The 27296-nt window shown below is 48.7% G+C and overlaps 1 protein-coding gene across 1 annotated transcript in view; it reads left to right on the top strand.

Annotated features, from left to right (window-relative positions):
• The first annotated feature begins 3100 nt into the window (after window positions 1-3100).
• LOC138468894 (vomeronasal type-2 receptor 26-like) overlaps window positions 3101-27296 on the top strand; it is a 146446-nt gene continuing 122250 nt past the window's right edge. Inside the window, exons 1-2 of the mRNA XM_069609025.1 lie at window positions 3101-3348; window positions 19027-19318. Of these exons, the coding sequence (XP_069465126.1) occupies window positions 3101-3348; window positions 19027-19318 (540 nt within the window). The remainder of the gene's footprint in view (window positions 3349-19026; window positions 19319-27296) is intronic.

The following is a 27296-nucleotide window of genomic DNA, read 5'->3' as shown; positions in this document are numbered from 1 at the left end:
TTCCCAGTGACAGGTTCAGTCACGCCCCTCTTCCCGGTGACAGGTTTAGTCACACCCCTCTTCCCAATGACAGGTTTAGTCACACCCCTCTTCCCAGTGAAATGAAACAGGCCATTGATCTATTGAGCGCATCTGTTCCTGACTCCGGTTAAAAGAGCCATGATTCGCCCGTGGAACCCGGGGCGGAGGGTTTCCTTGATTTCATGTAAATGTTAACAAGGGAATGCAGGAGCGGCTTTGTTGATGATGCCCTGGTAGTAGCTAATATAATTCATAGTAACGGTACTGTTGTTAGTTAATTTTGCAGGGCCAGAATGCAGCACTATGTCCGTGCCACGCCCATCCTGCTGTGGGGTTCAGTACGAGTAACTCGTGTCCGCTCACGCTGGACAGCTGTGCTTCACTTTCATTCAGCAATAACAAGTTAGAGATTATCCATCACATGGAGCTGAGGTGGCCAAGTGATTAAGGTGATGGACTGCAAATCCATTGTGCTCTGCACGCGTGGGTTCGAATCCCATACTCTTCTTTTTTCTTCACACCTCTGCCCACCCACGAAACACGCTGCCAACAACAGATGTCCTACCTTCCCGCATACCCACAGGTGTCCTGATGAAAACGGTACCTCACATGTGTGGATCCACCTACCTTGGCGCAAAGGGAAAAGGCTAATCCACAGATAAACCCATGCCTTTCGGCAAAGCAGATTTTGCTCATGTGGACAACCTACAGATTTGGGCCTAGGGTGTCGAAGCCACCAAGGAAAACAGAGAACCCCATGCATTTCCAAAAAGAAGACACTCGTGGGCACCCCCCTTTCCACTTAAAACATCCATGGTGGTTTAGTGACCCCCACACCCACCCAAAACAAGTTATCATTTTTTTTATTTTTGTTTTTGTTTTGCCTCTTTCCTAGGGTAATATTGTGCTGGTAATCTGCCCCAAGGGAAGGCTAAATAAGGTGCCCCCATCCACTTAGGGTGGGGGGAGAGGGCCACCCCCCTTTCAAACACAAAAAATCCTGGTGGTCTACTGGGCCCCACCCCAAAACAAGTTATAATATATATATATATATATATATATATATATATATATATATATATATATATATATATATATATATATATATATATATATATATATATTTGTTTTGCCCTTCCCTAGGGGCAGATGGGCACAAGTGTGTGGCTATCTACCCCCAAGGGGGTGTCAAAACATACTGCCCCAGGCTTGGGAGGGGTGGCTCTGCAAATATTTGCAGTGACCTCTCCCCCCACCCCTAATGGGTGGAAGGCATCTCATGTACCCCTTCCTAGGGGCAGAAATCTGCCCCCAGAGAGGGCTACATAAGGTGCCCCCATCCACTTAGGTTGGGGGGGCGAGGGCCACCCCCCTTGCAAAAATCCCTGGTCGCTAGTGGTCCCACCCGCACCCACCCCACCCAAAACTACGTTTTAAAAAAAATAATCTTTTTTTTGTTTGCCCCCCTTCCCTGGGGGCAGATGATCACCCATCTGCCCCCAGGGTATTGCCCCCATGCTTTGGGGGGTAGGGGGGGAGAAGGCAGCTTACATAGTAAGCAGCCCCTCCCCCACTTCAAAATCAGATCCCTGCACGACACACCAAACACATATTCTGGGGGGGATAAATGACATTATATCCCCCCCACTTAAAATTGTGGGGGGGATTTGTCCCCCCTGTCCTCCCTTGCCCTATGCCCATGTGTGTCCTTACTAATGCTTTAGGTCCCCTTTGGCTAGGCTTGGTTTTTCTGAGATATTTTTGCACCATGATGCCTTTGCAGGTGTCCATAGGCTTCTTTGCCATACCATACACTAACATACTGCAGCCACTTGACTGTAACAGCAGCTGTTACACAGGGCACCTATGACCTTGGAAACTGTGCTGCGCCACTATAGAGCAGGGGCTGCAGATCAGGACACTGATGCAGCATGGCTAGGTGTACACTATGCATGTGACTTGGATTTTAAAGAAAGGGGGTGTCTGGTTAACAACCACCCTTTCTCAGATGGATTTCCCACATCATTTTATTGATATTGCTAAACAAACTTTTAAAAGCTAGGGCTTTAACATCCTTGTGAGCTGGCAATCCTTCACAGACCCATTATGGCAGTGTCTGGCAAATGTCAATCCCATACCTGCACAAAAGCCGAAACTGTTGGCTTTGGCAATGCTTGTTTATACCTGTATTTATTTTTCTGAATGGGTGGGGAGGTGGGAATCTCATTGTCCACTTTCCATCTCCACTCCACTATTCCCTTACTATGTAGCTCTCTCCAGCAACCCTTACTGTTACCTTTTCATAACAAATTGTGATTCTGAAAATATGTAGATGTCTCTCTTTGGGACAGATCAGCTTTTGCCAGTCTCACTTTAGGTTGTCAAACAAATGGATGCCATCTGTTGAAACTGATAGTATGAATATTTTGATTACATCTAGCTTGCACTGGCTGCATGATGAAATGATATGATATGATATTCTATTTATATCGGGCCCATACACAAGTGTTTCAGGGCGTGACGGGCAAGGGAGGGGTACAAGGAAGGACAAAACCAAAACAACGATCTTACTTGACCCCGTGACAAATTGAACGCACAAGTGCGGGGGAGAGGGAAGGGGTAGGAGGAAAAGTGCAAGGGGCACAGGGGAGTGGAAAGTGCTGAACACATGATCTAAACAACAACAGGAAGTGTGGCCAGCTGGTGGCAGTGCAATAATAAGGTGCAGACAAACGGTGTCTAATAAGTGCAGGAGGGGGACTATAGGGTTGAAGATACAGAGCCAAGTGCAAGGGTTGCCAGGAGGCAGTGCAGGTATGTGGCTGGGTGGGAAGGGATCTGGGATCGAAATCGGAGGGTAGCCAGGTACCCAAAGCCAAAACAGAGAGAGATCAGTAGGGGAGAGGAAGAGAGAAGGCAGAAGCAAAGTAGAAGGTCTTGAGGTGGTTCCGGAACCGAAGATGGTTCTCCTCAAGTTTCAGAGAGGCAGGGAGGCGGTTCCAGAGGTAGGCCCCCACCGAAGAAAGAGATCTACCCCCAATTTGTTGCTTGGAGAAGTGACTGACCCTGAGGGAGTGTGATGTGGAGGAGTGAAGAGCTCGAGCAGGAAGGTATTTCTGTAAAGAGAGTTGAAGGCATTGCGGATCCAGGCCCCAGAGGCCTTGTGGACAATGCAAAGGTTCTTGAACGTAATCCTTGCAGCCACTACGAGGCAATGAAGAGAATTCAGGCCTGGGCCTGGAGAGATACGATCCCAGGGCTTGAGGCCAAGGACAAGCCTTGCAATCCTTTCCTGGATGAGTTGCAGAGAGCAGAGAGTAGTATCAGGTAGACTTAAAAAGAGGCTGTTGCAGTAGTCCAGCCTGGAGAGAACCAGAGCTCTAGAGACAGTGAGCTTCTGGGGGAAGGAGAGGAAGGGATGAATACCTCTGAGGAGGTGCAGTTGGTAGTCTGACTTCTTAGAGATGTCCGAGATGTGTGGAGAAAAGGAAAGTGTGGTGTCGAAGATGGCCCCAAGGTTCTTAGCCTCACAGGTGGGAGCAGGGAGAGGGCCAATGGAGGCTGGCCAGAGAGTGACAGGAAAGGAAGGTGCAGGAGTGCCGATGAGGAGGCTCCCTGTCTTACTGGCATTAAGGCAGAGGTTGTTGGAAGCACACCACTCCTGGATTGCAGACAGACAGACAGAGATGAGAAGAAAAGGTGGCAGAGGGGAGCCTGAAAACGAGCTGAGTGTCATCCGCATAGAACTGAAAATTGGAGCAGAGAGTAGTGATGCAGTGGGCAAGGGGTGCCAGGTATTGGTTGAAAAGTCAGGGGGAGAGGTTAGACCCCTGGGGAACACCAGAAGTAAAGAGTGAGATAGAAGAAAGGAAGGACCCGTGTTGGACCTTGGAGGGTCGGTTAGAAAGGAAGGAGGTCAGCCAGGCCAGGGCCTGATCAGTGGTACCCAGGTTATCAAGGAGGCGCTCGAGCAGGGTGGCATGGTTAACCATGTCAACGGCAGAAGAGAGATCAAGTAGGATGAGGACAGAGGGGAGATTAGAATCAAAGTTGAAGAGCAGGTCTTCACGGATGTTCAGGAGAGCAGTTTCCATGCTTGTGGCTGCTCTGAAGCTAGACATTATGGTCATGGAGACAGCCAGCAGAATCAGTTTGAAGATTAAGCTGGGAGATGGTCAGTTTGCTCAGGATAGGAGTGATAGAGAATGGGCGATAGTGAAGAGGGTGCACAAGAGAGTGCTTCAGAGGGGAGGGGAAGGCTGCCGAGGTGACGGAGTGGTTGCAGAAGCCGGCCAGGGCAGGAGCGAGGGTGTCAATATGGTCCTTGATGGTTTTGGATGACAGGGAAGAACCTGTTTTGAAGCGATTTACATAGATCAGACTTGTCTGGAAATCTTGTCAGGAGAGAACAGAGGAAAGTAGGAGAAAGAGGGAGGAGAAGTGGCAGCAGGGGGGACGGTGGTAGCGGAGACAGAAGAGGGGAGAGGAGGGGAGGACGAGAGGGTGGACAGGATGTCCTTGGTTTTAGAGATGAAATGAGAAGCCAGGTCCTTCCAGAGGGCCTGGGAGGGGACAGAGGAAGTAGAGACTGCTGCAGGATTGGCCAGCTCCTTTCAGACTTTAAAGAGTTCGGCCGAGTTGTTAGATGCCGCAGAGGCACGGCCTTGGATGTGGTCACTCTTCTTATTGTGGACAGAGAGCCGGTATTGCCTTTTGAGCAGGCGGCAGGCCAGTTTGTCACAGGATGCCAAAGATGCCCGCCATTTCCTCTCAGCCATCCTACACTCGTGTTGCATTTAAGGCTGACTAGGTCACTCCAAGAGTTGCACTTGGCCTTGGACTTCAGGCGTATCCTCATTACAGGGGCAAGAAGATCAAGAGCATCAGATTGGAGCAGAGTGGAGCTTGGAAAGGGCAGTGTCAGGATGAGAGTCAGCCAGAGGTGGAGGAGGGGGAGAGAAAGTCTCAACTGACACACGCTTCATGGGCCTGATGACCGAGAAGTTAGGTGGCAGTGCTGGAGCAGGCTTCGCCTACGGGGTAGAGAGGGAGAGATGGGAGGAAAGTAGAAAGTGATTGCTCCAGGAGAGAGGAGTGGTGAGAAGGTTAGAGAGGGGGAAGTTCAGAGGAGATGAGAAATATCTAGAAGCCCAGCAGTGTGTGTCTGGCCAGAGGGAAGGATAGAAAGAGAGAGAGAGTTGCAGAGGTCACGAAAGAGTACAGAAGAGGGACATGAAGCATCCAGGTGGATATTGAGGTCACAAAGGAGGAGGAGTTGAGTGCTCATGGCCAGGAGGGAGGAGGAGAGGTCAGTCCACTCTTGGAGGAAAGAGGTAGTCTGACCATGTGGCCGATCGATAGTAGTAATGGTGAGAGAGTGGCCAGGAGAGGGAGAAAGCCTAAAGACAAGGCATTCAAAGGAGGAGTAGGCCTGCACGGAGAATCACAAAGACAGAAATCCACTCTGGGAAGATCAAGGCAACACCCCACCACAACGGTTGGATCTGGGCGTGGAGAGGATCCTGTAGCCGTCAGGGAGGAGAGTGTCAAATCTCATGGCAGAGTTGGCCGTGAACCATGTCTCTGTGAAACCAAGGACATCGAGGTTCAGTTCTTCCAGGAGACGTCAGATGTCAGAGGAGTGTTTGACAGCTGAGCGAGAGTTGATAGTGGTAATATGAGAAGATTGCCAGCATTGAAAGACCTCCGGGTAGGGGTACAGATCAGAGGTATGCCTTGTGGAAGTGTAGAAGGAGCCCATGAGGGGGCAGAGGAGGAAGGAGGAGAGGGTGAGGTAGCTAATAAAGAGCCAGAGGTGGGAGGCAAGGAAGCCAGAGAGGAGAGAGAGGGCACAGCAGCAGAAGGAAGGAAGTTGATGAGGCGCAGGAAGCGTTTATCAAAGAGGAGAAGGTTGGCCTTAGGGCCTTGTACCAGGACAGTGCCATTCTGGTAGACATTAATGATTACCTTAAAGGAGTGGAATTGATGCAGGAGGGACTTCCACTGGGTGCCACCATTCATGGGAGAAGAAGAGAAAGGAGAGAGCACAGAGACCATGTGAGGAGACTAAAGATCAGGCAAAGGAACGACAAAGAGGATGTCGGTGAGGGTTTTTCTGGAGGACATGCTGGTGTAGGTGTCAGCAATAGGGAGACCAGGCTGTGAGGTCAAGATATCCCTTTTGAACTTCTTCCTACCAGACCTATTGAGTAGGATAGTCAATAGAGAAGCAGTTAGACAAGATGGGAGAAACAGAGAGTGCCATAGGTTATGTGAAGGAGGGTGAAGACGAGAGAGAGGGAGGGAGGGAGTGACCAGAACAGAGGAGGGGGGAGCAGGAGAGGGGAGAAACACAGGAACAGCAGGACAGAGTAGCACAATGCAGTCACTGGGCATCAAAATCAAAAACACACAGGTCAGCCGCAGGGGCACAGCAAAATTCAAATTGGCAGCAAAGGAGGAAACAGTACAGCCACAAGGGCAGGCTAAATTCGAATTCGGTAGCAGAGGTGGAAAACAGTACAGCCACAGGGGCAGGCTAAATTTGAATTGGCAGCAGAGGTGGAAAACATTACAGCCACAGGGGCACAGCAGAATACAAATTGGAAGCAGAGCTGGAGAACAGTAAAGCCACATGGGGAGGCTCCATTTGAAGTAGCAGCATAGGTGAAAAAACAGTACAGCCACAGGGGCACAGCAAACCTGAAATTGGGAGCAGAGGTGTAAAACAGTACAGCCACAAGGACAGGCTAAATTGAAGTGGCAGCAGAGGCAGAAAAGAGTAAAGCCACATGGGCACAGAAAAATAAAATTGGCAGCAGAGATGGAAAACAGTATAGCCACAGGGGCAGGCTAAATTTGAAATGACAGCAGCAGTGGAAAAACAAACAGTACAGCCACAAGTGTAGGCTAAATTCGAATTTGCCAGCAGAGGTGGCCAGCAGTACAGCCACAAGGGCACAGAAAAATTCAAATTGGCAACAGAAGTGGAAAACAGTACAGCCACAGGGCAGGCCAAATTTGAAGTGGCAGCAGAGGTGGACAAACAGTACAGCCACAGGGACACAGCAACATTCAAATTGGCAGCAGAGGTGGAAAAACAGTACAGCCACAAGGGCAGGCTAAATTCGAATTTGGCAGCAGAGGTGGAAAACAGTACAGCCACAGGGGCTCAGCAAAAGTACAATTGGCAGCAGAGGTGGAAAACAGTACAGCTATGAGGGCAGGCTAAAATTGAATTAGCGGCAGAGGTGGAAAACAGTATAGCCACAAGGGCAGGCTGAATTCGAATTTGGCAGCAGAGGTGGAAAACAGTACAGCCACAGGGCAGGCCAAATTTGAAGTGGCAGCAGAGGCAGAAAAGAGTACAGCCACATGGGCACAGAAAAATAAAATTGGCAGCAGAGATGGAAAACAGTATAGCCACAGGGGCAGGCTAAATTTGAAATGGCAGCAGCAGTGGGAAAACAAACAGTACAGCCACAAGTGTAGGCTAAATTCGAATTTGCCAGCAGAGGTGGCCAGCAGTACAGCCACAAGGGCACAGCGAAATTCAAATTGGCAACAGAAGTGGAAAACAGTACAGCCACAGGGCAGGCCAAATTTGAAGTGGCAGCAGAGGTGGACAAACAGTACTGCCACAGGGACACAGCAACATTCAAATTGGCAGCCGAGGTGGAAAAACAGTACAGTCGCAAGGTCAGGCTAAATTCGAATTTGGCAGCAGAGGTGGAAAACAGTACAGCCACAGGAGAACAGCAAAAAGCAAATTGGCAGCAGAGGTGGAAAAACCATACAGCCACAAGAGCAGGCTAAATTCGAATTTGGCAGCAGAGGTGGAAAACAGTACAGCCACAGGGCCACAGCAAAATTACAATTGGCAGCAGAGGTGGAAAACAGTACAGCTATGAGGGCAGGCTAAAATTGAATTAGCAGCAGAGGTGGAAAACAGTACAGCCACAGGGACGCAGCAAAATTCAAATGGGCAGAGAGGTGGGAAACACTACAGCCACAGGGGCAGGCTAAATTTGAAGTGGCAGCAGCAGTGAAAAACAATACAGCCACAGGGGCACAGCAAAATTCAAATTGGCAGCAGAGGTTAAAAAACAGTACAGCCACAAGAGTAGGCTACATTCGAATGTGGCAGCAGAGTTGGAAAACAGTACAGCCACAGGGGCAGAGCAAAAAGCAAATTGGCAGCAGAGGTGGGAAAACAGTACAGCCACAAGGGCAGGCTGAATTCGAATTTGGCAGCAGAGGTGAAAAACAGTACAGCCACAGGGGCACAGCAAAATTCAAATTGGCAACAGAGGTGAAAAACAGTACAGCCACAAGGGCAGGCCAAATTTGAAGTGGCAGCAGAGGTGGACAAACAGTGCAGCCACAGAGACGCAGCAACATTCAAATTGACAGCAGAGGTGGAAAGCAGTACAGCCATAAAGGGCACAGCAAAATTCAAATTGGCAACAGAGGTGGAAAACACTACAGCCACAAAGGCAGGCCAAATTTGAAGTGGCAGCAGAGGTGGACAAACAGTACAGCCACAGGGGCACAGCACAATTCAAATTGGCAGCAGAGGTTGAAAAACAGTACAGCCACAAGGGCAGGCTACATTTGAATGTGGCAGCAGATTTGGAAAACAGTACAGCCACAGGGGCAGAGCAAAAAGCAAATTGGCAGCAGAGGTGGAAAAACAGAATAGCCACAAGGGCAGGCTGAACTCGAATTTGGCAGCAGAGGTGGAAAACAGTACAGCCACAGGGCAGGCCAAATTTGTAGTGGCAGCAGAGGTGGAAAACAGTACAGCCACAGGGGCACAGCAACTTTCAAATTGGCAGCAGAGGTTGAAAAACAGTACAGCCACAAGGGCAGGCTACATTTGAATGTGGCAGCAGATTTGGAAAACAGTACAGCCACAGGGGCAGAGCAAAAAGTAAATTGGCAGCAGAGGTGGAAAAACAGTACAGCCACAAGGGCAGGCTGAATTCGAATTTGGCAGCAGAGGTGGAAAACAGTACAGTCACAGGGCAGGCCAAATTTGAAGTGGCAGCAGAGGTGGACAAACAGTACAGCCACAGGGACACAGCAACATTCAAATTGGCAGCAGAGGTGGAAAAACAGCACAGCCACAAGGGCAGGCTAAATTCGAATTTGGCAGCAGAGGTGAAAAACAGTACAGCCACAGGGGAACAGCAAACAGCAAATTGGCAGCAGAGGGGGAAAAACCGTACAGCCACAAGAGCAGGCTAAATTCAAATTTGGCAGCAGAGGTGGAAAACAGTACAGCCACAGGGGCAAAGCAAAATTACAATTTGCAGCAGAGGTGGAAAACAGTACAGCTATGAGGGCAGGCTAAAATTGAATTAGCAGCAGAGGTGGAAAACAGTACAGCCACAGGGACACAGCAAAAATTCAAATTGGCAGCAGAGGTTAAAAAACAGTACAGCCACAAGTGTAGGCTACATTTGAATGTGGCAGCAGACTTGGAAAACAGTACAGCCACAGGGGCAGAGCAAAAAGCAAATTGGCAGCAGAGGTGGTAAAACAGTGCAGCCACAAGGGCAGGCTGAATTCGAAATTGGCAACAGAGGTGAAAAACAGTACAGCCACAAGGGCAGGCCAAATGTGAAGTGGCAGCAGAGGTGGACAAACAGTACAGCCACAGGGACACAGCAAAATATTTCAAATTGGCAGCAGAGGTTAAAAAACAGTACAGCCACAAGGGTAGGCTACATTCGAATGTGGCAGCAGAGTTGGAAAACAGTACAGGAACAGGGGCAGAGCAAAAAGCAAATTAACAGCAGAGGTGGAAAAACAGTACAGCCACACGGGCAGGCTGAATTCGAATTTGGCAGCAGAGGTGGCAAACAGTACAGCCACAGGGGCACAGCAAAATTCAAATTGGCAACAGAGGTGAAAAACAGTACAGCCACAAGGGCAGGCCAAGTTTGAAGTGGCAGCAGAGGTGGACAAACAGTACAGCCACAGAGGCACAGCAACATTCAAATTGGCAGCAGCGGTGGAAAAAAACAGTACAGCCACAAGTGTAGGCTACATTCAAATTTGCCAGCAGAGGTGGAAAACAGTACAGCCACAGGGACACAGCAAAATTCAAATTGGCAGCAGAGATGATAAACACTATAGCCACAGGGGCAGGCTAAATTTGAAGTGGCAGCAGCAGTGGAAAAACAGTACAGCCACAAGTGTAGGCTAAATTCGAATTTTCCAGCAGAGGTGGAAACACTACAGCCACAAGGGCATGCTAAATTCGGATTTGGCAGCAGAGGTCAGAAGCAGTACAGCCACAAGGACAGGGTAAATTTGAATTGGCAGCAGAGGTGGAACAAAGTACAGCCACAGGGACCCAGCAGAATGCAAATTGGCAGCAGGAAAACAGTAAAGCCACAAGGGCAGGCTAAATTTAAAGTGGCAGAAGAGGTGAAAAATCAGTACAGCCACAGGGGCACAGAAAAATTGAAATTTGCAGCAAAGGTGGAAAAACAGTACAGCCACAAGGGCAGGCTAAATTCGAATTTGGCAGCAGAGGTGGAAAGCAGTACAGCCACAGGGGCAGAGCAAAATTGAAATTGGCAGCAGAGGTGGAAAACAGTATAGCCACGAGGGCAGGCAAAATGGAAGTGGCAGCAGAGGCAGAAAACACATGGGCACAGAACATTTCTGAATTGGCAACAGAGATGTAAAACAGTATAGCCACAGGGGCAGGCTAAATTTGATGCAGCAGCAGCAGTGGAAAAACAGTGCAGCCACAAGGGCAGGCTAAATTCGAATTTGGCAGCAGAGGCGGAAAACATTACAGCCACATGGGCACAGCAAAATTCATATTTGGCAGCAGAGGTGGAAAGCAGTACAGCCACAAGGGCACAGCAAAATTCATCGGCAACAGAGGTGGAAAACACTGCAGCCACAAAGGCAGGCCAAATTTGAAGTGGCAGCAGAGGTGGACAAATAGTACAGCCACAGGGGCACAGCAACATTCAAATTGGTAGCAGAGTTTGAAAAACAGTACAGCCACAAGGGCAGGCTACATTTGAATGTGGCAGCAGATTTGGAAAACAGTACAGCCACAGGGCAGAGCAAAAAGCAAATTGGTAGCAGAGGTAGAAAAACAGTATAGCCACAAGGGCAGGCTGAATTCGATTTGGCAGCAGAGGTGGAAAACAGTACAGCCACAGGGCACGCCAAATTTGAAGTGGCAGCAGAGGTGGACAAACAGTACAGCCACAGGGACACAGCAACATTCAAATTGGCAGCAGAGGTGGAAAAACAGTACAGCCACAAGGGCAGGCTAAATTCGAATTCGGCAGCAGAGGTGGAAAACAGTACAGCCACAGGGGAACAGCAAACAGCAAATTGGCAGCAGAGGTGGAAAAACCGTACAGCCACAGGGGCACAGCATAATTACAATTGGCAGCAGAGGTGGAAAACAGTACAGCTATGAGGGCAGGCTAAAATTGAATTAGCAGCAGAGGTGGAAAACAGTACAGCCACAGGGACACAGCAAAATTCAAATGGGCAGCAGAGGTGGAAAACACTATAGCCACAGGGGCAGGCTAAATTTGAAGTGGCAGCAGTGGTGAAAAACAGTACAGCCACAGGGGCACAGAAAAATTCAAGTTGGCAGCAGAGGTTAAAAAACAGTACAGCCACAAGAGTAGGCTACATTCGAATGTGGCAGCAGAGTTGGAAAACAGTACAGCCACAGGGGCAGAGCAAAAAGCAAATGGGCAGCAGAGGTGAAAAACACTATAGCCACATGGGCAGGCTAAATTTGAAGTGGCAGCAGTGGTGAAAAACAGTACATCCACAGGGGCACAGCAAAATTCAAATTGGCAGCAGAGGTTAAAAAACAGTACAGCCACAAGAGTAGGCTACATTCGAATGTGGCAGCAGAGTTGGAAAACAGTACAGCCACAGGGTCAGAGCAAAAAGCAAATTGGCAGCAGAGGTGGAAAAACAGTACAGCCACAAGGGTAGGCTGAATTCGAATTTGGCAGCAGAGGTGGAAAACAGTACAGCCACAGGGGCACAGCAAAATTCAAATTGGCAGCAGAGGTTGAAAAACAGTACAGCCACAAGTGCAGGCTACATTTGAATGTGGCAGCAGATTTGGAAAACAGTACAACCACGGGGCAGAGCAAAAAGCAAATTGGCAGCAGAGGTGGAAAAACAGTATAGCCACAAGGGCAGGCTGAATTCGAATTTGGCAGCAGAGGTGGAAAACAGTACAGCCACAGGGGCAGAGCAAAACTGAAATTGGCAGCAGAGGTGGAAAACAGTACAGCCACAGGGCAGGCTAAATTTGATGTAGCAGCAGAGGTGGAAAAACAGTACAACCACAAGGGCAGGTTAAAATTTAATTTGGCAGAAGAGGTGGAAACAGCACAGCCACAGGGGCACAGCAACATTCTAATTGGTAGCAGAGGTGGAAAGCAGTACAGCCACAAGGGCAGGCTAAATTTGAAATGGCAGCAGAGGTGGAAAACAGTGCAGCAACAGGCAGTGCAAGTGAGAAGTCCGGGAGAGGAGGTGAAGTTTGTACAGACTAGGGGAGGAGCAAATTGAGGGAGAGGTAACTAATCCATGGTAGTTGAGGTGTGAGTGTACAGTAGTTCAGGCTCCAACAGGGAGTGCAGGAGTTCCAGTCACATTCAGCTGGTGAGGGGTGTAGGAGGACCTCCTAGGCCGGTCCAGGTCGCGGGCAGGGAGAAGACAGGGCCTTTGATCCAGGCTTTAGATTCAATGGGCCGCCTCCTGCCTCCCGGTGACAGTAATTTGCTAAAATAGAATGCAGGCAACCAATGGGAGTGGGAGCAGGATCAGGCACAACAGCAGGGGGGACCGCAGAGAGTGCGGCCATGCTAGAAGGGCCAAGCACTACAGTGAAGAAGTAGTACTGTAGGCATCTAGGTAACAAAGCATGTGGAAACAGCTAAGCGATCACCCCCTCTGCCAATGTAGATCTCAGACGCAGGATGCCTCTCTCAAACACGAAAGGTCTCAGTGGAATGCAATGCTTAGTCACAGAATGGGGCTTACCAGCAAGTGGCCAACAAAGGACAAGGCCAGCGGTGCTCTGCGATGTCTCCCAGAGCAAAGATCAGCTGCCCCTCCCTGCGTTGCAACACTTAGATGCTGTTCATGCCTTCATTTTCATAAATGCAGACGTCTGAAGTGAGTTGAAGCAAAGGATTGGGGGTCCCGCACTATATGAGGGCGATGCTAACAATAATAATAATAATACATTGCATAATGAGCGCTGTTTATTATTACCCACAGTGTGTGGTGTTCACTTATCGGTCTCAGAAGGATGAAAGGCTGAGTTTGTCCCTGCCGGGATTCGAACCTGCTCCTGCCCGGCTAGTCGGTTGTCTTCTTTTCGATTGCAACATGGGCACATGGGAGAAGAGAAGCTGTTCCGAAATGGGCATGTGACCTGCCCCCTCCCATCCCCAACACCTACATACTAGACCCTATGGCAGTGGTCTTCAAACCTTTTTTAGCCGGCCCCCCACTAAGCAAAATTTGGGCAGGCCGGCCCCCCTCCCCCAAAAAAATACCAAAATGACAGTATGTACAAATGGCTGTGAACCATTGCACGCCGTCACTGCACCCTACTCCCAGTATAATCCCTGGGCTCCCTCATCTGCTCCCATCACAGTCGCTGGGCTCCCTCATCCCACTCCTACCTAGTCCCTGGGCTCTCCCCACCCCATCACACACACTACGGCCTTCGTGAATTAAGTGCAAACTCTTCTGCTTCCATCCCTATGGTGGAATTAAGAAGCTGCCTGTTAAGACAATTACACATGTTTCAATCGAATTATGTTTAATGAAGCCAGCTGCACACCTTCTCCTCCGTACTTACTCCTCGGGCTAAAGGCTTTATAAAGTCGAATCGTGCAACCTCCTCGCTTAAGAATATGGGCCCCCAGAAATGACACGAAGACATATAGGGGTGCGAAGTGAAGGAAATGAACAGTTTGCCCATCGCTGGAGCAAAGGTCTTATAGAACAGATTGTGGGCTATGAAACCAGGAACCCCCTTATTCTAATTTGCAAACCCACTTGGCCAAATTCTTTTCTTTCATTAAACAAAATGTCTCCCTTGTCTATCCAAGTTGGGTGTGCTCAGAAACAAGCTAAGTTTTGTATAATAAACTGTCGTTTAAGCTGACCGTGCCTCCAGGATCTATGCTATTGTCTCATTGAGAAGGCTGGCTGTCCAGTCCCGGCTCCCATACGGATGCAATGTGTGACCTTGGCTTACTGGCTACATCTGATTAGCCTGCAGTCAATTCGCAACCTGCCTTGGGAAGACGAAACTGCGCACGGGGAACACACCTGGAATAGCCACGTGTTCATGCCTCCATGATTGCTTCAGAGCCCAGCCTGTGTCAGTCTACGGCGCTGCTTAATTCTTCGTACATGAACATTAAAGATTACAAGTCTTAAGGAAAGGAAGCAGATCTGTCCCATCCTCCGTTCCCTCGGCCCAGTTTTACGATAAGTGTCTCCTGCTAAAGGATGGTCAACGTCCAGCACAGGTCGATGGACAATATGTCAATAAGAGGACACGTCACGAATCCCCTATATCAGAAATCCTGCCTCTACCTGCTGCTGTACTGTCTGATCCCAGCGTCCATGATGCAACGTGTGGATCCCAGGTGCCGGCTCCACACCCCACCGGTGACCGGGCTCACCAGGCAGGGAGACATCATGTTAGGTGGGATATTTGTAGTCCACGATGACATAGAATTCCAGGAGACCACCTTTACCACGAGGCCTGCACCCACAACCTGCCAAAGGTACAGTAAGGAGCTGTCTCTTTAATCACGTTGAGGTAACGTATAGCGCCTATAGTCTGCATCCAGAGCATTTAGGTGCTTCAATAGTTCATAGAGTAATAGTAAGATTAATACGCTTTGTTCTGTTTGCAATTACCTACATACTCCCTATGAAGGGGTAGATACTGAGGGCTTGCCATATACACACAGAGCTCAGCTGCCCGTGCATTAACGTGCTAAGCTTTCCTACTAAAGCTTTGAGCGCACATATAATACGCGGCAGTCTGCAATAGCCTATAAAGCCCGTTCCTATGTTTCTCATCACAGCCTAGTTGTAACATCACTAAGGACCTTTAATAAAAAAATGACATCATTATGCTTTGCAATTAGTTATTAAAAATATTTGGGATTTCGCAATCCCTGCTGCTGGAGTCAGCACAGAGCGGATTCCCAGCTGAGAGCGCATCACTTGATTAAACTCATGACCACATTTGTAAATGTGCCTTCTATGACACTTTACTGCCATTAACTGATAAGGAACTCTTCATGGTAGTATGATTATTATTTGTGCACTACTGGAGTTTAACACCTGAGAGCAAGAATGAGTATGCTCGCTATTACTTACTTTAGAGCAAAAAATAAAACGATTTTACGGATGCATTTTATTAAACTGCTTACATTATTTTTCAGCACGACATCAGCAGCTGCGTATTCGTTTTTTTGTTTGTTTAATCCAGACACATTCCAAATAGATGTTATGCATCAGCAACTTGGAGATCGCTTGCATTTCAAGGATCAGGAAGACAGGTATTAAAGGAGATGACCTTGTGTGGCCATGTATTAGAAGGAATAAAATACCCCCCATGGTGCAGACAAAGGATAGTGCAAGTCAACTCAGTGTCCCTTGACCTTATACAGGCCTCAGTCTTGTTCCTCCATTTGGTCACTCATCTCCTCTGTTTCTTGTAGATCAAGTGTTTAGGGAAAAGCAGTTTAGAATCGTACATTGGGATATAAATTAGAGTCTGGCAGAAGCCTTCTCTTGCTGGAAAGTCTTTTTGTATCTATAATTCACTTTACAAGCTCCCAGGTTACCAGGGGTCAAGTCCTAAAAATTAAAGTGGGGGACTCATCAACAAACACAATGGGATGTGACGTTGCCAGAAATTAGCATATCAAGGTGAAATATGCACATTTCATTTAATTGGCTTTGCATAACCACCCAAATTGAATTGGACGAATGGCATTTGCCTTTCATGAAATAAACACACACACACAAAACCAAGACAGGATATTTTCTTCTAATAGTGTTTTTGAAAACGTTAAAAGGTGTGCATGGTTTAAACTCCAAGAACCAATACAAATGTTTTCCCTTGGACTTGCAATACCGAAATGGGAAATGTCACCTTTATTTGAAGTTTTTCATCAGGTTATGTAGTGCAGTGGTGAAGTGTCCTGCCTCCAAACTTGAAAGCTGTGATTTGATCCACGAGGTCGGCTTTAATTCATACGTTCAAAGAGGATATCCAATGTTTCTCTTTTAGCTGGGGGGACTGAGTCCATCCTCTGAATAAAGTGGGTGGACTCCGCCAACCCGCCCCCCGCATGTACCTTCGACTTGATCCCTGCAGGGTACAAGCCGGGGGTGAAGCTTCAGGTTTGTCTGTTCTTCAGTGGCCGCATCAATTAAATATACATTATTTGAATTAATATGTTAATGTTACGAGTTTTCTTGATACATGTGTTCAAACCCCATGCATTAATGTACCTTGATATTAATGCTACTGGGGTAATTACCTGTGGTTTGGGATTGTCTCAGAATCACCCGAGTGCATGGGCAGAGCAGTAGTTATGAGGGGCTGGCACAGCTACGTTGCACAGACCACCTAATTGGAGGATCTACCTCGGCCGCCCGCATCATCAAGGGTCTACGTGAATATGACCACATCGCTCCGGTCCTCATCGACATTCACTTTCTCCCAAAAACGCGCGCAAATCACCTTCAAGTCTTGCTGCATCATCTATAAGGCAGTCGCCTTCAAGTCACCATCTACCTCGCAGAGAAACTCAGCATCTCTGGTGGACGGCGCACCACCAGATACCGGGACAAGTGCAGAATTTAAATACGCTGTTACAAAAGTGAAAGGACCAGAAAACAATGTTTCTCTGCTTACACCCCAAAACTATGGTACCTCCTCTCCGTCAGCATCAGACTCGCCCCCACACTCCTACAATTCAGAAAAGAAGCCAAGGCCATCCTCTTCAAGGAGTCTCTCCTCCTCAACACCTAAGCAATCAGATCGCCCCCGTGCCACTTGACTCGCTAGAGGCCATCGCCCTTCTCCTCCCCGCCACCCTCTATGGCTGTGCTCCTCCTCTGTGCCCCTCTGTATCCAACCCTCTCGCTGTATATCTGGTTTGTTGTGTCCTCTGAAAAGTGCTCCGTTATGCTTCTGTAATGTTGTACACCTCTGTAAAGCACTCTGTAATGTATCTGTATTGTTGTACACCTCTGTAAAGCGCTCTGTTATGTATCTGTATTGTTGAATACCTCTGTAAAGCGCTCTGTTATGTATCTGTATTGTTGTATCCCTCTGTAAAGCACTCTGTTATGAATGTTATGTATCTGTATTGTTGTATAGCTCTCTGTTATGTATCTGTATTGTTGTTTACCTCTGTAAAGCGCTCTGTTATGTATGTTATGTATCTGTATTGTTGTATAGCGCTCTGTTATGTATCTGTATTGTTGAATGCCTCTTGAAAGCACTGTTATGCATCTGTATTGTTGTATACCTCTTTAAAGCACTCTGTTATGTATCTGTATTGTTGATACCTCTGAAAAGCGCTCCATTGGTTTTCAAAGCTAGGTCTGTGCTCAGTAAATGCCATAATAATAATAATAATAATAATAATAATAATAATAATAATAATAATAATAATAATAATTCCACAAAGTGAAAGATGTGTGACGTCATTTGAATGGAAGCAGAATTCTGGGTCAGGACTGAGGCGCTTCAGATGACTGCACTTGGATAGAGGAAGACCTTGGCCATTGGTGGTGAGAGAGAAATTAAGTGCTTGGTTACAGGTGCAATATGTATAAGTACTTGAATGGCCAGAGATTAAGGTGCACTGAGTATTCAATTGCAGATGATGCAGCTGGAATATCACATGAGGCAGTGAGGGAGTAATGAGGCCCGTGACCCCAGCAATGTTGCTCCCTGCACCGAGGTCACTACAAATGGCAGAATGGCCCTATACTCACTTCTATACTGCCATATGCACTCAAGAGTGTCCCCATTAAGGTGCATCGACACTTTCAAATTTCAAGCAAACTGTTGTTAGCAGATCAAGGAGAAACTTCATTGTGAGTGCCATCTGCAAAAAATAGTGGACCACTGGATTTAAAGGATATATGTATTTATTATCACAAATATTCATTGGGCCGTATTATGAGTTTGCCAGTAACAACGGTACTGGCAAGCCTGCCGGTACCGTTGTTACCGGACCAGCAAACTACGAGGTCTGCTCGCGGGTTCCTTTTCACCTGCCAAGTCTGACCTGACGGGTGGACCGGCACCCACGAGCAGACCATGTCGGATGCACCGGCACCATTTACGATTGGTGCAGGTGCATCTGGCCTCCCCATTCCCATTGAGTCCAATGGGACTCAAATGGGAATGGGGAGTAAATATTTCCGGGGGCCCTGGGAATGGGCAATTACCGGGTCCGGCGGGGCCGTAATTCCACAATTATTGCCATTCCTGGGCACCGGAAAAACAATTATACCGGCACAGCTACTGCCGGTCTCATAATGAGGCCCATTGTGTTATTAAAGACGCAGCAGCCATTATATCTAGGAAAACACATCATAAATGCGAGCTCATTGACGTTTTTGCTTGTATGTGCAGGTATTGATTTCCTCGACACCATCTTAGAAACTTCTGTAAAAAGAAATCTATCAGAGACATAACTTAGACCTGAAGAACTGAACCCGTGCAATTGAAAATGAGTGGACACATAAGTGAGGAAATGGCTAGATGAAAGTGTTAACTATGAAACACAAAGTTTTATTTGTGGAATGTGGATCTTTTATTTGTAAAAAAAAGTTTGTAACAAACAAACGGTTATTACCAACACTTCCAAATGATGTTCCCAAACAATAATCTGACTGTTTTTAATGTCCATACATATGTTTCAGATTCGGACTACAAAATTACCAATTTATGCAGGCCATGGTGTTCGCCATTGACGAGATCAACAGTGATGCTTATCTTTTGCCCAACGTCACCGTGGGTTTCTGGATCTATGACTCATGTGCCATGATGCGCCGCGCCCTTAAGGGGATTCTTTGGATACTCACCGGGCAGGAGGAGCCTGTTCCAAATTTTAGCTGCCAGCAGAACCTCCCACTCATGGGCATCATGGGTGACGCTGGGTCATCATGCTCTATCGTCATGGCACGCGTCCTGGGTCTATATAGGTTCCCCCAGGTAAGAGTCTAAAACCTTGTGTATTGCTAAAGAAGTATTGAAGTCAAGTGAGTTAGAAAGCCCATCCAACAAATGGGGGAGTGACACATAAGACCCGTTCCTCATTCAATTGACATCTCAGGTCTGATGTGCATGTATCTTGAGGTTGGGTGGCTATATTTCTCATGGCAGGAGACCTGGCCCATTTTAATTGTATTGTTTACTGCGCTGACCTAGCTCGAGAGGAGCGGGGTGCTGTACAAGGTGTGGGTAGCCAGCATTTGGGCAGGCATCTTTTAACAGTAGCCCAGTAATGTGAGCTGAGGTCTGTGTGTCAGTATGTGCGTCCTTTGGAATTAGACCTTGGTCAGGTGTTTTTGAAATAGACATGTTGTGAGAGATTTGCGAAATTGGAGAATTGTGAAGGCATTCTGAGCCAACACCGTGACTGAGTTCCACAGGGTGGGTGCATGTGTCTCTAACTGAGCAGGTTGCGTTATCAGGGGAACATTACACATTCTAGGCAAACAATGTTTGGAATGTTGGCATCACTTAGAAGGAAGGAAGTGATGCCTTGCATGTATTGGGGACTAACATGGATTACCAAACATAGGGAATTGGGAAAACTCCTAACACAGGCTATCTATCCAGCAGTGTTTGGCTATAGAGACAAGCATTATATTGACAAAGAGGTACAATATGCCACACTGACCACCAGTTAACACTTAACAGTTAAGTTATACAGAACAAAGGATTGCCAAAGACTATTGTCATTCAATAACAATCTATGCGAATCCCTTTTTCTCCCAGTAAACCGCTTGAAATGAGGAGCCAGTAAGTGAGAACATCTCTAGATTGCAATGTCTTTAAAATACCACTTCCTAAATTGGAGCCTGCTTGGTATTCTTATGCTGGCAAATGGTCAGTTATATTTTCATTGAGTGCCTCCCTAAATTGGAGGGTGTTATTTATTTTCACCTTGTATGTTATATCTTCTTTCAGCAGCACCCAAGCTGGAAGGGGCCAGTCATACTTAATGGCCTGAATGCATAGAAGCACTGTGCTGTCACACCAGCCCTTTCCTCTATGCCCGTTGACCTTATTGAGTTCGGAGTGAACCTAATGGCTCACAAAAGCCATCTCATCATTATTAATGAAGTGGCTTTTCCCTGTGCACCTCATCTGGGCAGAGAGCTCCATCACAAGGTGTTCGGTGTTGGGAACAGGACAATGCCATACGATGTGGGTTCAAAACCCTGGGCATGCCATTTCAGCCCTTCATCTTCCCCAAGTCGTTAAAGTGAGTACCACTAGTGGCTTATAATGGTGAAACTGAATATGACAGCGCTTAGAAACGGGAAGAATCTGGTAGGAGCTTAATATAGGGGTACAGAAGTCAACAGATGAATGTCCAGGCTTTGGTAATGTGACTAGCATTGCATTTCCTGTTCCCTTGAAGTGATGAAATTCAAAACAGTTGCTGTATTATGAAGAGGACTTTGGGAGTGTGGGCAAAGGTCCCAAAACTCATCTTCTACACTATCAAAGTGGTCGAAACAAAACATTCGTTTGGAAGATGGAAGGGAAAACAATAGAAATTGTCCATTCATACACTTATCTGGGTATTCATGTGTTCATTTGTCAGAAACCTTTATTGTACAAAACATAGAGCGTAGGTTTAGGGTTATCTCGAATTTTGTAAGATACAAAAGTGGATCTTCAATTGTAAGTTTGCTGTAGTTATATAACACATGTCTTATTCCATGCCTAACATACGGCCTGGAGGTTTTTACGATTGTAGAAAACAATGGCAAAAGAAGTTAGAGGGTAGACTGGGGCGTTGAGCCTGGGGCCTTCCGAGAAATGCGCCAGATGAAGGTATACATTGTGAATTGGGTTTAACATCACTTACTACCTTAATGAAAATACAGATGGGTATTCATTATCTACAAATTTGGGGCAAACTAGAAGATAAGGACTTGCTCTGTTCTGACTCTGGCAGTTATTTTATAAATAATGGCACAAATGAAACGTTACAAGAATGGAATAATGATGTTAATATGTTTTGTGACGAGATTGATTTTAAGGGGGATAAGGAAACATCGTTATCGGTGATGGAAACTAAAATTAAAAAACTAGCTGGTATTTGGGACCGGGATAATAATCTGCAAAATTGGGCACTATGAGGAAATATGACAATTATGTAAAGCAAAGATTCCCAGTCAATACTTTGGGGGTAACTCATGGAATTAAGCGCAGAAGTGGCGCATGTGGCTGGTGCAAAGATTATGCGTGCGGCAGCATGCGCCAGCTGCATGCGCCAAAACCCATTTTGGCGCACAGCGTATTCATGGATTTATACATCCATAACCAGCCGTGGCGCAGAGAGGCGCAGCGACCCTGCAACAGTGCCAGTTACGCCCCATCTCCGCCTCGTGCGCCTAAGACATCGCACAAATCCCCTACATGGCGCAAAGGCCAGGAGACCAGTATACAGACCCCCAATCATGAAAACATGCTAAAAATGCCACACAGCCCTCACGCGCCAGCAAAATCGCATGTAAAAGTCCCTGCGCACCCCTCGGAATACGCGTACCCCGCTCGCGCCAGCATAATCACGTGTAAAAGTCCCTGTGCACCCCCCTGTGATGTTGATGGCCCAGAGCCATCATCGCTCCCACCCTGAGCCTGCTGCTGCCGTGCATGTGTCCTGCCTGTTGATGCCTGCATGTCCTCTTCTTGCTGGGGTCCAGTTGGTGTGGTGCTGGACCTCTGACTCCCGACTGTGGCAGGGATGTGTCCTCCACCAGCCAGGCGGCTCAGGGACAGCTACATAGGGTGCCCAGGTGATACTTGGGCAGGAAGATGGCACAGAGGATGATTGGCGCATTGGGGGTTCAGTTGAGGAGCGGGTCGCTAGAAGATCCAGCACACGGAGGAGCCCAGCTGGTGACCTGTCCTAGTAGGCCGACATGGTCAAAGAGGTATTCGAAATGACATGCATTGTCCAGATGAGAACCCTGCACGTCATCCCGAATACCAATTTGACGCAATGCCACCCCAGCTAGGACAGGCTCAATCCAGTCACGGATTGCCACGTCCGCATGGAGAGGAAGGCCAGCTGTTGTTTGCGCATCCCCTCCCTGAAAACGGGTCTGGACGAAGGCATCCCTGCTGGTGCGGGATGATGCAGTCACAGGATCGGGGACAGGATTACACACAGGCACCTCCACGGCGGCCTGTGCTGCCTCCTGTCCCTGCCCCCGGACTGCACCACTAGCACCAGTGGAATCCCCCCTCCAGGCCCCGTGCGTGGGCCTTCCACGGCCTCCTCCTCAACCAAATCCACCACCAACCTTGATGACTCTGTGCCATCTTCCTCCATAGGCCCCTATGTGGGCTCAGCTGCCCCTACTGCTGCCGAGGAGTCCACCTCCAACCTCCGCCTCTTACACCTTCCCTCAGCAGCTGTGGCCATGGACACGGCACCAGACTCCTCACTTCAGGAAGAGATGACTACGTGGGAGGAGAGCTGGGCCTTGCGTCTCCGGGCTGGTGGTAGGATCCTTGCCGCTGTGCTCCACAGCACTGTCTGCGCCCTTTTCATCAGTCGACTCTGCAGACAGGGAGAGACAGAACACAGGCATCAGGGCACTGTACAATGGTCAGATACACACATGACAGTTGCACATGAGTGGCAGTGTCAAACTTCACAGATGGCATCACACTCCCCAACACTCATATCATTTGAACCCACACACATGCACACATTAACAGGAATCGTGCAGCAAGCAGCAGCATCCTTACACACACAACAGCATGAACATCTGAAGGTTGGCATGACATCACAAGCAACATGGGGAGTGCCGAACACATGCACACACGCCAATAGACAGACATTCATCCGTACATATCCACCCCCTGTCACATTGCAATCATCGGCAACTATGTCACATCTGCCAATTGGGTTCCTACATGTCTGTGTCACATGCATCCATGGCGTATCACAGTCGCACACATGTCAAACACACACACTCACATGTATGCCGTGCACGTACATAAAGGAACCAGCATCCATGTGTCACACCCCAACCATGCCATAGTACATACACAGAAATGCTAACATGTGTGCATTTCCACATGCAGTTTTCCATCGTGCTTTGGAACACATACACCATTGATGTTGTTATTGTTATTGTTATTGTTATTGTTATTTTGCACTTATATAGCGCCTTATATACCATTGGTATGGTCTGAAGGTGCTGGTAGGTTGAACGCCCTTGGGAACCGAAGTTCAGATCAGTAGAGAGAGTAGGGAGAGTCAAAAGGTGCGTGTGAGCACCGGATATGTGTGCAGCTTGTGCGGTACACGTGTAATAGCTGCTTCTTATCAGTAGGTGTGGTGGTTGAGAGATCAGGAGAATGTGTTCGTTCTGGCAGGATTTATCCGGAACGGATGTGGCTGCGTTAGGCCTGAGGAAAACGCCTGGCTGGGGGTGTGGGACCAGCAGTGTTTACATAGAATGATGTGGAGTAAGCGGTGGATGTTCGTATGAGAACAGCTATACCGAATGGTGTCATAGTATCTCTGTGTTCTAGTTGAGTGGTGATGTAAGGAGAGAGTAAGCGTGGGGTGTGGTGTGATGGGTCATATGCTCTTTCAGTGTGCAAATTTCTAAATGCAACTTTCCCAGAGAGGGAACTGGGCGAACTTCTAAGTACAATTTTCCATACAGAGTCTATTGGGAACACTTCTAAATTCATTTCATCAGCACTTCTAAATGCAGCTTTCACAGAAGATATTGGACTCGTATCTAAATTCAATTGTGCATGACACATGACAGGACTCACATGCAGCATGGTCATGTCCATGCACATACACATCCATACATGGTCCTTTTCAGACATATGTCCAAGCTGCACTCTTCTGACACACCTCAACATGCACTGCGTCCAATAAGTATGCATGGACACTTACCTCTCGACTCTGGACTGGTCTGCCTCTCGAGGACCTGGCGGTGAAGTGCTGGCTTAATGCGTTCCAGGACCCTTATGTCATCGGTGGTAAGGTGGACCCGGCGCCTCACCGCACCCGCTGCTTCCAAGAGGCTCCGGGCCTTCCTGAGGGTCCTGGACCTGAAGTCCTCCCAGCGCTTACGGACATGTGGTAGGTCGCGGGTTGCCACCCCCTATACGTTGATGGCAACCACGATGTCCTTCCACAGTCCATCCTTGTCGGCGCGTCTTCTTCTGTAGAGGGCATCATAATGCACCAGGACTTGCTCCACCCGGATGCCAACTTCTCCTGCAGTGAAGCTGGCAGCCCTCTGCCTCTCTTGTTGGGGGTTGCCAGTGGTCTCTGATGGTGTTTCCCCCGACATGGCATCCCCGAAGCAGGTGTGGGTGGACAACTGGGTCCTGGTGCTGGGCTGTGGAGCGATGGAACTGCAGTTGGGAGTCTTCTGTTCCAGCAGGGGTGGTCACAGCAACTGGACCCCTACAGATGGCTGATGTGCGGGCATCAAATAGCAGGGCACGTGGCCAGCAGGCAGGCAGGCAGCAGCAGATGGCTGGTGGGAGTCAGCTCGGGGCTCTGGGGGGGCAGGGAAATTGCCTTCTGGGCAGCAGCATGGTCTTCCGTGTGTTGTCGCGTGGCTAGCTTGATACAGAGTGATTTGGCAGTGAAAAAACAGCACGTCAGTGTGTAATTTGAGAAAAGGCTCTTAGCGCGTAAGAACGCATGTGGCGTAACACACGCAGGCATTTCCCTTGTCACGGGTGCATAGTGATTCAGCACGTGAAAAAACAGCAAGTCTGCATGTTAATGCGTGTAATTCGATTAAAGGGCCTATGCGTGTAAGTGATGTGATGCGCGGGGGCGATTCCCTCGGCGCAGGTTAAAGGTGAGCAGGTCGCTGTACGTGCCTTTCGTGGAGACCGGCACGTGTGTTGCTACTTCTGGTTGTTTCACGCGCCATCACAACTTCACAGCGGATCAAGGACGTATCTCTTCTTTTGGCGGGGTATTGGCTACGCATGTTTTTCATTACCACGCTAGTCAGACGCTGAGTCGCGCATGCTATTTTTCCCACTGCGGGTCCCCCTGTGTATCGCGTACCCATTTTCAAGGTCATAGTGGCCTGCGTGTCCCACGTGTATGTGTTTTTCGTGTCCCTGGGTGCCACCGCGTACTGTGGGAGGTTAATTCCACACACGTGGGCTACCAGGGGTTAAGTGCATGGTTTTACTGCAGTTTTGGGGTGCCTGAGCATTGCGTGACCCATCACTTTATCACCGGGGTCACATACAGCCTTGCAGGTGACCACTACTACATCTGTGCCGGCACTAACACATCTGTGCCAGGGTTGGGAGGCCACGAAAGGTGACGGGTGCCTCAGCTGGGCGTCCTCCATGTGGCGGGCATAGTCAGTGATGTGGCCGGGGTGACCATGACCAGGGAGTAGGGGGACTCCAGGGTGTACAGGGTGGGTGCAGAGGGGCAAGAGGCAGGGGTACGCCACTTTGGCAGGATGCTCTGCCACGTGTTGGTGCAGTCATGCCACCAATCCCTTGTGGTTCTGGGAGATGCAGCTCTTGCATCTGGCAATCCGTTTCATCGACTGCCACAGGCCCAATGGTAGTGGTAGCTGCAGGTGCAGCTGTGGCCACCACCACCCAGGCTCAGGGTCTGCCAGCGCATGCTGCTTTGGCACCTGAAGAGTCACAGGATGATTTCCAGGTGTTCAGGAGGCACGTGGTAAGTGCATGCAGGGCTGCCCTGACCGAGGCACATGTCCCTGGGGCAGTATTGTAATCTGCTGCCCTGACCAGCCTGGTGTTGGCAACTTGGGCAGATGCAGCCGACACCACCCCGGCTGTGAGTCTGCCATCCAGGGGAGTCTCGGTCAATGACCATGGCACAGCGGATGTTGCTGCGCAAGGTCCAGTCAAGGGCACCCAGAAGCCACTGACTTAAGTCAGGGCTTCCGTCCTAGTTCCACCTGCCACTCCCTCGGTTCAATCCACCAGCGCCACTGTCCCTACTGATCAGGGCAGCATTTGCCAGTCAGGGAACGGATCAGAGGAAAAAGGTTGCATCTGCACAAGAGGCTGGGACCCTACACATGTCTCCGCCCTCCGGCATGTCGAGGAAGAAGCCTTTCTGCAAGCAGGAACTGGACTTCTTTGTGGATTACGTGTCGGGACACGACCGTGATATGCTAGTGGGCCCGAATTGTCACACTACAGCTGCCCAGCTTTTGTCCCACTGGAAGCATGTTGCGGAGGGTGTCAGTGCATTCGGACATGAGTTGCACACAGCTCAGGAGTGCAAAAAGCATTGGGATGACCTCTGACGCTGTGCCAAACTGAAGCGTGCTTCCAATTATGCCATGACTCAGGTGACTGGCAGTGGGTCACCACCTGAGGAGGAAGATCTCACTTCGCACGAGTTGATTGTTGCGGCGTTCATACCGGCAGAATTGTACGAAGGAGTGGGAGAGATGCTGGACTTTGATGCCCCTTCCAGTGAGTTTTGTCGCATGTTTGTCCAAACCATGTGTGGTTTGCTTGTGTGATGTGTTGTGCTTGACTGCCACTACATGCTATGTGTACATGGTTTTCATGTGCTAGTCATGCAATGCTTCACTGATGCGTGCCTGCTGTGCAGCATGCTGGACATATAGAGCAGACGGGGACTGTCCTCATCACCACACTTGCACCCTACTCACATGCTAGTCACCCGGCTCCCCTGCGGTTCATGTTTCAGCTCACTGGCCCTTCTGTATGTAGCCTGGGGTGTCTTTCCATTCAGCACTGGGACTATGTCATCGCATGACTGACGTGCATGTGTGTTCTGCCTGCATGCAGGTACTCCACATAGGCATGCTCCCTTGCCCATCCACCCCCCTGCACCCCAATTTCACCATGGCACTGGTGGGTATCATGTTGGACTACTGCAATGGCCTGTTCAACGCTCCTGTGTAAATGCACACTTCCC

This window comes from Ambystoma mexicanum, chromosome 1p, assembly GCF_040938575.1.
Source record: "Ambystoma mexicanum isolate Mex_15411 chromosome 1p, UKY_AmexF1_1, whole genome shotgun sequence".
NCBI lineage: Eukaryota > Metazoa > Chordata > Amphibia > Caudata > Ambystomatidae > Ambystoma > Ambystoma mexicanum.
This window is presented reverse-complemented; position numbering and strand designations above follow the sequence as displayed.